Source organism: Paroedura picta, chromosome 2, assembly GCF_049243985.1.
Source record: "Paroedura picta isolate Pp20150507F chromosome 2, Ppicta_v3.0, whole genome shotgun sequence".
Classification (NCBI taxonomy): Eukaryota; Metazoa; Chordata; class Lepidosauria; order Squamata; family Gekkonidae; genus Paroedura; species Paroedura picta.
In genome coordinates this window covers 164,848,771-164,861,214 of record NC_135370.1, presented here as the reverse complement: position 1 = coordinate 164,861,214, position 12,444 = coordinate 164,848,771, and the positions used below count along the sequence as shown (strand labels likewise).

The 12,444-nt window shown below is 43.1% G+C and overlaps 1 protein-coding gene across 8 annotated transcripts in view; it reads left to right on the top strand.

The window, feature by feature from the left end:
• Positions 1–12,444, top strand: part of BCL11B (BCL11 transcription factor B) — a 178,816-nt gene that overhangs the window by 82,918 nt on the left and 83,454 nt on the right. For 5 of the 8 annotated variants that reach the window (XM_077323630.1, XM_077323628.1, XM_077323627.1 and 2 more), the window contains exon 3: positions 5,763–5,969. The exons of the other annotated variants lie outside the window; for them this stretch is intronic. In XM_077323630.1, coding sequence (XP_077179745.1) covers positions 5,763–5,969 — 207 coding nt within the window. The remainder of the gene's footprint in view (positions 1–5,762; positions 5,970–12,444) is intronic. 8 annotated transcript variants of the gene reach the window in all.

Sequence of the window (12,444 nt, the reverse complement as noted above, 5' to 3'; positions counted from 1 at the left end):
TTTGTGTGATGGGTCGCAGTGCCATGCAGGCTGTAGTACCAGAAGGAGTTCTGGGTTCGCATTTACCAAGAAATCCACTGGTGCAAATGTAATTGAAACTAGTTGTCTCCTCAGAGCATTTCAACAGAGTTTGTTTGGATGGTGTTTTGGTCTGTCTTTATCCACGGAAGTTGAGGTGGTGCTGTTTTGCAAGCCACAGCGGAGAACTCAGTGGAACACGAAAGGGAATTCATTAGCATGTAATGTAAGAGAGACAAAGGTCAGCTTCTAGCTGCCTCCACCAACCTACTCCTTCGCTTCTCCCATTCCCTTATATAACGAGTCTATTCAAAATCAAGAAGAAATCTAAGAGCTGTGATGCAGTAAACTCTGAAGTCTTTTAAAGCCGTATCATCTCAATCATACCGATTATTATATGCTGCAATACTACATATTGACCTGAAGCTGCCAACTCAGTGATGGGGAAATTCCTGATGATTAGGAGACAAGACCTGAGGAGGCAGGGTCTGGGAAGAAGGTATAATGCCAGAGCCCACTCTTAAAAGCAGCCATTTTCCCCAGGAGAACTTATCTCTGTCATGTGGAGATAAGTGGAATTCTAGAAGATCTCCACCTGTAGGCTTTCACTCATCCGTCCTAAAATGAAAAGAATTTTGGTGCAAGTGGACCATGTAGATGGCCCTGAATGCTGGACTCTGCAGTTTGTGTATCCTCATTTGGTGCTCTAATCTCCTGTTATTTAGCGTACTCTCCCTTGTCTTTTTCACTAGGTATTGCTCGGTTAATGTAGGGAGGCCTTGCCTTGCCTGTGATATTCTCTGGGTCAGATTGGCATCCACTCAAGAGCCTAAGGGTTGTGACTCAGAAGATATCTACCACCCTCATTTTTAATAGAGGTGTGGTTTGTTGGAGACAGCCTGCACAGCCCTTGGTCAGAAGAGGCTGTATTACGAGTTGGGGCCTGTAGGCTTTTTGTTCTCCCTAGTCCCTTGCTACAAAGGAGTGGGGAAATCCGAAACTTGAATGGGTTGTGGTTCTGCTTCCCTACTCTCTGTTGCAGCATGCCTGAAGGGAATTTCATTTTAGCTTTGGGGGTTCTCATACATGTACATACTTGAAGCTGCCTTCTCCTGAATCAGGCCATCTGTCCATCATGGTCAGTGTTGTCTCAGGCAGAGGTCTTGCCTATTGACTGGTTCCTCTTGAAGTTCCAGAGATTGAACCTGAGACCTTCTGCATGCCAAGCAGATGCTCTATGGCTGAGCCACAACCCACATTTCATGTTGCCGTGTGGCTTGGCTAGGAAGGAGACTGAACTGTGACCTGGAAGTTTAAAAATCTCATTTCACCCTTCACTGAAGTGGACTTCAGGCAAGGCACTGTCGCTCAGCCCCTTGTCTATATAACAGATGTAGTAACATTTGAACATCGTAACAATTGGCGTCCCTTCTAGGGTTTTGCTGAAGGCAGTTGATCCGGTGCCTGCCATTTCCTCTACTTTATAGTCTGTCCCTCTTGCAGAGACCAAAAGTACATTGCAAAATAGAATTCACAGCCTAAGAGATCAAGTAAACAAAGCATTAGGACTAGGATTATGAACTGTCTAAGGCATGATTTACTGTAATGCAGGGAGTGGTTTATAAAATATGCCCTCTTGAATCATTGCACTATACTACTGCTGTTAGTGGGCATCTGAAACATATGACATTCTCTTAGCATTATATATAAAGAGATTGCCTAAAGATTTTCTATGGTTGTCGAGAGCCAAGGTTAGTCCTTTGTAGCATCTGATGGATCACCTAGTGCAGGGGTAGTCAACCTGTGGCCCTCCAGATGTTCGTGCTGGCAGGGGCTCATGGGAATTGTAGTCCATGAACATCTGGAGGACCACAGGTTGACTACCCCTGACCTAGTGGTCTTCCCTAACTCTGGCAAATGTTGCGTATAGTTAATTGTGGTGTATGTGGAGACATGGATGTGTTCAAGCTTTTCAGTCACCGTGTACAACATACAAATTCCCAGATCTTGTGGCAGTCGAACTGAACCGACCACACCGGTGCTAACCCTACTTTATATCTTAAGAAAAGCAACTCCACAACTCAGAGTGTCAGAAAAATAATTTTGGGAAGCTTCCTTTGGTAAGGATCTGCTTTTGATGGCATTCCAGTCTTGCTTTTCAAACTACAGCTGAACTTGTTGGTGTCTCTTCAGACATCCAGTACCTGCCCTGTGTTTTCATTAACATAGTGCAAAAAACCTTGGCTCTCTGATTTGCAGTGTCTTCTTAGTGTTACAAATTTGTGTTACAAATTCAAAGTGAGATCAAAAATTTGTGAAAAGGGGGGGGGGAGAATCCCCCCAAGTGCAGCGATTTCTCCCCTCTTTTGTGAAAGAAGAAGCGGTTTTTCAAAAATGCACACAATTCTTTTTCCTTGATGCTTTGGAATGACACCGGGGAATCCGATCCCTTCACTTGAGGTCTTGGCAACAGCTGCACACAAGTGTTTTGCCCTCGTAGTCTCTTATCCATTTAAGATAAATGACAAAATCGCACGCAGTCCGAGTAGACTGGAGCACTGGATCTTCTGCCAAAGTTGAAGTGCCCCTATACGTGTAGCTGTCAATTCAGCATGCTCACTGTAATTTTTGAATTGGGACTCTCAATATGAATAGGATGCATCAGAAAAATAGGTACTGCTTTGAAATGCAGGGAGAAGGTTTATTTTTTTTGGGGGGGGGAGGGTATCTTTTGTTGCTGGTGTTTTTGTTCTTCTATCTTTGCAAAAAATTGTTACCGTTCAGAAACTAGTTTTTGCCCGGAGGGTGTTTATTTGCACAATATGATGGAAAAACTGATGGTGAATTATAGTAAAGAAACCTTGTTGGCAGAGAAAACTTGTCAGAAGTACTGTGCTGTGGCCACTGCAATATGGCTTTGTTTCTAAATTATTCTACAATCTTCTCTCCAATATCCCAAACAGCCCCCTGTCATGTTTACTTGGCCACACTGTAAGCTGGATCCAGTGAGTTTTCTCTCTCGGTCTCACTCAATTACCCTTCTTACTTAAGCCCCCAACCCACACAGCTGTACGTGTGGATTTCATGATCCTCAGCAGAGTCTTCTCAAAGGGCTGAGGAGACCTCTTGCTTCCTTTTTCACCTGTGGTTGGATCCGACTCTTTGTTAAAGGTAGATAATAGTGGCACATGGATATTGTACCCGGCAATTCTAAACAGCTCTACTAGAATCCCACTCTGGTCTGTTCAGTTGGGCTGATATAAGTATGCAGAGTTCCTCCAAGTTGCAGCTGGCTTAGGGTTTTCAAGGCAAGAGTTTTTAGGGTTAGGCTTAGGGTTTTCAAGGCAAGAGTTTTAGGGTTAAGCTTAGTGCTTTCAAGGCAAGAGACAAACAGAGGTGATCTACCATTGCCTGCCTCTTCAAATCAACCCTGGACTTCCTTGGTGATCTTTCATCCATGACCAACACTGCTTAACTTCCAAAATCTGATGAGATTGAGCTAGCCTGGGCCATCCAGTGGGACTTTGCCCCTAGAAAGCCATTGTGACGATTGTGCTGTTCAGTAACTGTTCTACAATCCCCTAAAATCAAAGAGCTGGATGCTTTCTGGGTACCCTGGTATACAAACATGTCTTATTTCATCCCTTGGTTGTTGGAGCTAAATGTTCATTCGCTTTAACTATAGTGTTGCTAGGCATTTTATCTGTTCATCTCATATACATTTTTTATTTAATTGTTGCTCTCTCCGAGCCCTGTGAATGAGCTAGAATGGAAATCTTGATAAAATAAACACCCTCGCCCGTGAGACTTGTAAATTTATGACACAAGCTCCTTTTGATTGTTAACTACCCTAATTCAAAGGCTTCAGGTAAACAATGGCTTTAAATAAAGATGTAACGGAAGCTGTCGTGATTGAAAACCAGGATGTACAGCAGCCGGGCTGGGTTCCGATTAGCTCTGACTGAAGGTTAACTTCATACGACGTGTGTCTGTGTACACATTTTTTTATGCTTTTATTTAATTGCTTAAATCATAGCGCTCCAGTCTGACTACTGCCAAGAGAGCAAGAGAGAAAATGCTTCCAACAGAGCAGGAGCAGAGACTAAATACTGTTTTAAATAACAGATGATTTCTAGATGCGTTTAAAGAATGAATAATACAGTTGGAGGAATACAATATCCATTTTTTCCCCCCTCCGAACTATTGGGGGAGAGATTGCTTTATTCTTCGTGGGCTCAGTACAGGGAAGCAGTCTACGTAAAAAACGAGCATGCAAAATGCATATCTGGCTGTAGCTCAAGAGGCGAATGCAGCCACAGCAGCCCGTGAATGCTTTATTCTGGGAGCTTGATTCCTGGCACCTTCCCGAAGTCGCTGGAGCTGAGAGTTGCTGCACTTTGCCTTCGCTGATGTGCTGAGCCCGGTTCAGAGGCAGCTCGGCAAGAAGCCGTCTCCGGTTTTCCATTGGCCGGCTGCATTAAGGCAGTCATAAACCTGTAATCCCCCTTGTCGATCCGGTTCCCGAGCATGTGTCCCAGGCTCTAGCAGTCTCCTCTGGTTTTCCTCCCGCACCGCCTATAAAATAACTGCTCTCATTGGCCATCTCCAGCCCCTTCCTGTTGAATCTTCCAGAAAGCAGCTAGGCAAGCAGCTGCAGCACTTTCTAGCAGAAGGAAAAGGCAGAGAAGAAAGTGTCAGGACTCCACGTGGTTTAGTGTGGCATAATTTTCATATATTGTTTTATAAGACAGAGGGCAAATCCTGGCAGCCTTAATTATTTGCTGTGTCAGTGGGGCAGGATGAGAACCCCATCCTGGAGCTTTTGTGATCAGAGGTCGTTAAAAACAGGTCACTAGCTCCTAGAAAGGATCTCTTTCCTTATGCAGTTGTTTCGGTTTTCAGCATTGACAGCAACAGTATGAGCTACAGTTCTACAAAGCAACCTGTGCTTTTTTAAAAGGACGTTTTGTGCTGCTGGATAACGCTTCCAGAATTGAAGCACTCATTTCTGAAACAGAAGGTTTGTCTGGATGTACACTATTCTGCTAAACTCTCTCTGTAGCAGGTTTTCTGTTAACTATAGAGAAAGAGCTCAAAATATAAAGAGTGCATAAAAGTCCATGAACCAGGTGGCTGCATAACCAGGGAGCCTGATAAGGAGGTAGGCTTGAGAGGCACCAGAAATAGATAATTGATTCCTTTATGGTTCTAGATCTATGCCCTACTCCATCCAGAAGCCATGGGTGAGCATGAAAAGATCCCACCCAATAAAAAGTCTCCTGATCAATAGTCAGCCTGGTGTGGTGATTAATCTGGACAACCAGGTTTGATTCCTCCACATGAAGCCTGCTGGGTGACTTTGGGCCAGTCACAGTTGTCTCTCAGAACCCTCTCAGCCCCACATACCCCACCAGTTGTGGGGTGAGGAAGGGAAAGGGGATTGTCAACTGCTTTGAGATTTGTTAAGGTAGAAAAAAGTGGGATCCAAAAGCGTTATCCTTTTCTTCTAAATACGATCATAGAGGTAATAGAAGCCAGATGAGCTGTGCCCAAGAAAATATTCGAGGCATCCCCGTTTCCCGCAAACTATTGCCCCCCTCAGTTCTTCTGGAACGTTCAGCCCCTCAGGCCTGTGAACTTGTGCTCTGTGAATAAGGCCCGGCAGTTGTACATTGCTCCTGTTCTTCACCTTTCCCTTCAGGCCTAGGTACCACTGACAGATTTTTCTATTGTTTTTTCCTCAGGGCCGTCCAGGCCTGCAAAGCTGCCGGCGGCCTCCATAACTGCCTCCTCCCACCCTCACACATCAGTGATCGCTCCGCCACCTCTCCGTGCTCTGACCTCAATCCCGCCTTGCCTTAGCCTGCCCTGCTGTGGTGCGCGCGCAGTCTCAGTTGGCGGGTCTCAGACTGAGACGTCAGGCACATATGGATGTCATTGTCAGTTGTCAGGTAATAGAAACGTTTTATTGTCACTATCTGAAGGTCAGCGGCCAACACGGCACTCTGTCGCGGAAGCATCATCGCCATTGGGGAGCAGCCAAAGCGCCGGTGAAAACCCCTTGCCATGTCCAATGAAGCAATGGAGATGACTCTCCTCTTCCTGGTCTTTTCTTTCTTTTTCTTTTTTGCAGGAGGGAGGGAGGGGGAGGGAGGGGGGGAGGCCTAGCGGGCCCCGGTTGATGCCGTCAGCGGCTGCCATTCTGTTTTCTTGAAGTAATGTCTGAAAATCCCCGCGTATATGTGATATCCTGATCGCGAGTCTTGATTTCTCTGGGCTGTTTAAGCTTAATTGGATAACATTTAACATCTGAGGCCTTCCTTGCCAAATGATTTATACAGAAGTCTTTCTTCAGATCTCATAGGCATATGGCATGCTTGCGGTCCATACACTTTCCCTCCTCTGCTATTAAAAACAATGCTCCTTGCTAATTTCTTCCATCTATCTCCCCCTCCCCCCTGTGCTTTGTGTGGGAAACCATGTAAAGAAACCAGTCTTGACTGAGAATACGTGGTACATGTCAAAAGCTGCTGAAAGTATATGCCACTAATGGCACACAGTTCAGCCGAAGTCCAAGAGGAGACAGAAATACAGTTGAGGTGTACTTAGTTCTTCTTGAGGGAGAATTAGGTCAGGCCGTTAAGTACCCTGCTCTGTATGGTCCAAAATGTTGGAGTAAAGTGTCATATCTTTATGAGATGGTTTGATTGAAAATGCAGGGATATAGCAAGTACCCTACACGTTTTTTTCTTTAGTATAATACCGATACTAGAAACAGCTATAACCAGAACCTTTCCTGGTAATCAGATTTCTCTTGCTATCTTGTTCTTTTCTTCACAAATGTACACAATATAAATGAGAACAAAATTACATCCCGTTCAGCTACTTTACCCAGAGCTGCTACCTGAAGAACTAAAAAAATCAGGTATACCTTGTAAGAAAATTGTGTATGATATGTATCTGAGCATAATTTAGAATATACCATTCTTCTAACATATTAAAGTTGCTTTTTGAGAGCGATTGGTGCACTTGTTCTTTTACATGAATATTTCTATTAGTACTAAATAAATATAATATTAATATTTCCATTAATACTAAATGGTTGAGGCCGGCACGCTAAGGAAAATCTGTTTGACCCCCCTTAGGACAAAGACATCGCTATCTGAATGGCAGACTTGGGGTTATCTGCCCTCACTTGCCTTCTCTTATGGGGACAGAACTGGAAATCTAATGGTTTGCCGCATCTTGTTGTTCTTATCGTATTTTTGCCTGTCGTTTTAAGGGGTATTTTACTGGGGTTTTATACAGACGTGTGTAACCCGCCACGAGCCGTTGGGAATGGCGGGTTAGAAGTCTAATAAATAATAATAATAATAATAAAATAATAATAAATAGAGAACCATTCCTTGAAATAAGGAACAGGTGGTAAGCCTAACATTAATCTATACATTTCCTTGAACACAGATGAGAAATATGTAAGAGGGACACAAAGAAAAAGACAAGTTGTTGTGGGGAGAGGAAGGAGAAGAAAAAGAAAGAGCCGGGGACAATGATAAGAGGAAGAAATGAGTGGCAGGCTGGGAAAAAAACTTTGGAGCATAAACAAATTCACAGACTTCTGCCAAATGAAAGTGCAGATTTCAGGAGTTTCGCTCCTATTATAAGACACTCTGTGTGGTGCAATAAGCACACAGTTCTTACTCAGCTGCTGCAGGCTGCCCAGGCATCTTCCCTGGGGGGTTATACTTCTGTTTTGCTATATTTTCCCAGGAGATATTTTGATCATAAGAAAAGCCTATTCTTCCATCAAGCAGTGTGTTCATTACTACAACACTGCCCTGTGGAGGATGAGTGCATGAGTTTCATGAATTTCATGATCGTGTTTCTACTCGATCTCAAAGGGAAAAAATAGCTAATACCTATTCAATATTTCCTGCAGTGCTTGCTTACTTATTTATTTAATTTTTTTGGACTTAATATACTGCTCCTCCTGGCCAGCCGACTTGGGGCAGTTCGCAACAATGAAAAATACAATTTAAAGGCAAGCCAGAAAAAACAGACAACCCCAACCAACCTCCTCATCCCCCCCTCTGCCACGCAGAAGCTGGAAATGTCACTTCCCACCAAAGGTGGGGTGGTTCGAGGGGGGAGCCCGATAGATGTTCCGCCACCCAGTGTCAACCAAATACTTGGTGGAAGAACTCCATCTGGCAGGCCCTGTAGAACTCTGAGAGCTCTGACAGGGTTTATCAGCAATTCCACCAGGTCGGGACCAGGACTGAAAAGGGCCTGGTCAAGGCCAGGCAGACATCTCTTGGGCCAGGGACCACTAGTCTGTTTAGATTCAAAGAGCATAATGCCCTCCTAGGGGCATAAGGAGATAGGCGGTGAAGTGAATCAAGTATTATTTGAAAAGCCTCTCCCCCCCCCCTCTGTGAATAAACAGCCTTGCAATTATTTTAGTAATATTTTCCCTATGATATTCAAGTCAAGAGCATTTATTTGGTGTATTATAGACAAGAGTGTCGTCCACATGGAATGTGTATCAAGAAAATGCCACTGTGTTTGCTCACCACTTCTAAGACAAACATACACCACTAATGGGAAGAATAAAATTGAGAATAGGTAAGGAACGAGTAACTCACTTTAGAACACACTGGAGTAAAGTAGACTCTTGTATTTTGCATGCTTCTTCCTTCCCAATTTATCACCGCGCACTGTTAAACCTTTGGATTTACCTATTTGCTGAACAAACGGTTTAAGTTCTATGTTGGAATTTAAACCTGGCATCATGGCTTCCTGCAGTGGTTGCTGCAGTCTATAGTACTTAGAGAACAGGTTATATCAAAGCACATGCTAAGTGTTTATGACAGTAGTTGGTCAAGTTTTGCTTCAAAGAAACGTTTTCTCTCCCTTGGAGAGGAGGCGCTTAACCCCTTGCAGTTTACCTTCAGCACACGGAACAGAAGAAATAGGTAACATTCCAAGCACATTACATTGAAGATGGGTCCTTTGAGGCTGTATTTTGGAGCAAAATCAAAATTAGAAGTGGCTTCTCTTTGAATAGAATAAGTCACAATTTTAATATCGAATGCAGTAAGATTAAGAATCACACAGCAGGTCTGTGCTAGTACTAGAAATTTTGCAGAAAGAGTTTAGTAATTCTCGCACCAAATCTCAACCTGAGTTTTTAAACACCAAGGAATTCTTGGCTGTTGCCTTATTCTTTATACTTCCTATACTGGGTAACATCTTAGTTTTATAAACATGCTTAGAATTTTTAAACGTCACATTTGTTTTCTAGAATAATTAAGTTCTTTGAATAATTGTACACATTTAATGTAAATGGTCATTACCTTCAGCATTCAGATTTGCAATCCAAATTGAAAGGAATAAAATAGCAATTTTGGGGTTACCATTTGTAAAACTGAACTTGCCTTTCATGCTCATCACAGTTTCACACACACACAAATGCACAAAAGGTCCTAGGTTAATTTTTTCATTTTTTAAAATGTACCAAAGTGCCTTGTGGCATTCTCCCCTTCTTCATTTTATCTTCGTGCCAGTCCCGTAAGGTGAATTAGGTTAAGAGAGAGTGACTGCCCCAAATCCTCTACCCAAGTGTTCATGATAGAGTGGGGATTCAAACCTGGATCTCCCATCTAGTCTGATGCTCTACTCATTAGAACATTCTGTTTCTTAAATATGAAATGGCCAAATTACATTCTAAGAAATAAGTTTAAGAAGAACAACAAAATCAGAGTCCAGTGGCACCTTTAAGACCAACAAAGATTTATTCCAGGCGTGAGCTTTTGAGTACAAGCACTCTTCCAACACGGCTGCCCACTTGAATTTAAGAAGAATTGTTTTTTTATATGTTGCTTTTTTCTACCGGGAGTCTCAAAGAGGCTTAAAATCACCTTCCTTTTCCTCTCCCCACAACAGACACCCTGTGAGGGAGGTGAGGCTGAGAGAGCCCTGATATTACTGCTTGGTCAGAACAGCTCTATCAGTGTCGTGACAAGGTCACCCAGCTGGCTGCAGGTGGAGGAGGAGGGAATCAAACCCAGCTTGCCAGATTAGAAGATGCTGCTCTTAAGCACTATACCAAGCTGGCTCTCTAACCTAAAACTCAAACCAGTAAAATCTCACAGCATACCTGTGACATATGCAGACTTGGGGAATGTGTAGAGGAAAGAACCCCTTACAGAGAGACTGTTCAGAACTGGCATGGTCTTCACAACTGAAGCAACCTGAACCTTGAGCAGTTTTTTTGTCAATGTTCTGTATTCCTTATTGCCTGCACACGTTTGAGTTCTCATATATACAATATGCCATTGAGATCTTCCCCTCTTTAATCACAGCTGATTTATGTCAACCCCCATTGGACTTTCATGGCCCTGGACTCACTTGGTGGTCTCCCATCTAAATTCTAACCAAGACCAACCCTACTTAACTTCCAAGAGCTGACCTGACTGAGCTATTCCATTTAGGACATTGAGATCTGTATCTGTAGCTATAGCTGTCTCCTGTTACTGTATGGCATTTTTGTTTCCAGCCAAAAGAATTGAGGTCCTGCCTGCCATAATAACTTACCATCACAGACCACAACTGTACGCTTTTCATGAACTGAAATTTTAACACTTATGCGTAGCTGGCCAGTGTAATCCCAAGCAAAATTACAACTTTCTATATCCATTGGAGTCAATGAGTTTATAATAGTCTAACTTTGTTTAGGAATAACTGGGCAGTGCAGTCACAAGCAGAGTTAAAGCTACCTATGCCCGTTTGGAGAGCCTCTTGTGGCGCAGAGTGGTAAGGCAGCAGTCATGCAGTCTGAAGCTCTGCCCATGAGGCTGGGAGTTCGATCCCAGCAGCCAGCTCAAGGTTCACTCAGCCTTCCATCCTTCCGAGGTCGGTAAAATGAGTACCCAGCTTGCTGGGGGGTAAACGGTAATGACTGGGGAAGGCACTGGCAAACCGCCCCATACTGAGTCTGCCATGAAAACGCTGGAGGGCATCACCCCAAGGGTCAGACATGACCCAGTGCTTGCACAGGGGATACCTCTACCGTTACCTTTTATGCCCGTTTGGAGTCAATAAGTTAATAATGGTCTAACTCTGTTTAGGATTGCATGGTTGATGTCTTCCTTGCTCCAAGTCAACCAGGACAATTTAATACAGTTCCTGATGTTGTAGTGACCCCGAATCATAAAATTATGCAAGTGTTCTTTCACAGAAATTAAACCGAAACTGACCAATGGCATGAAGATCCATTGCTCATGATTGTATATAAATTGGTTATATATTGTATATAAATTAGTGGGTGCTTTCAGGAGGAGCGGCAACAGTTGAGCGCTCACCTGGCCAAGCTTCTTGCCCTGCCGTGATCCCTATGGAAGGGTTGTTCAACCCCCAAAGGGTCCCGACCTCCAGGGTGAGAACCACTGATCTAGAACTTGGAATAGTGTTCATATTTAGCAGCTCAGTTGCCCATTTTTCTTCTTTTCCTGAGGGCAGGTTGGCCTTTTGATCAAGGTTTGAATTTTGGATAGTCAGCAGAAGGAATAGAATTTTGGCGTGGTGGTTCTTCTAAATATCTGCAGACATGTCTGTTGCCATGTCCTTTTTGCCTCAGAGGAGAAACTTCTGCCTGCTGATTTGGATTTTCCTGCTTAAACATTTTTAGTATCTGTTTAATTAGAAGCTGGAAGGGAGTCACAAAATTCACAGACTTGTGGTGCCATGGATCAAAACCAACACGTTGTTCCTTTTTCTGATTAACTAGCTCTGAATATTTAAAAAAAAAATAACTGGAGGGAGGGAGAAAAAAGAAAATTAAGTTCAAAGTAATTCATATATTTTACATTAATGGTAAAATCATGCAAGTGTGACGCAGACAACAAAACGTGGAAATATTTACAGTAAAAATGGGGTGGGGGGAGGTAATTGTAAGTAAAACTTCACAAAATCCTGGTTGAGCCTATAAGTGCATATAATAATTACCAATGATAATTAGTTAACCTATCTCTACTGTCTTCCTGAAGATCATTGAGATTTAATGTTTACTTTGAAGTCTCTATTTCACCCCATCAAAATTACTGTTGAGATTCTTATATTAACAACCCTGAAGAAGATGCCCAGTTTCTAAGACCTTGTGGCATAATGCTATAGGATCCCATTAGTCATTTTCTGGCCAGTGGAGCAGCTAAGTTCATTTCAGTGGCAGGACCACATCTTCATGTGCCTTTTTCTGCATGTACAGACCATCTTCTGCCATTGTGATAAATAGGCCATTGCTAATGGATGTGGCGCTACCAAATAATAATTAAGATCATTGTTGCAACGAACAAAATAGAATTGTGTTGGTAAGCTTGCCATCCCTGTAGTGGGAAACTCCTGGAGATTTCGGGGGGAGGTAGAGTT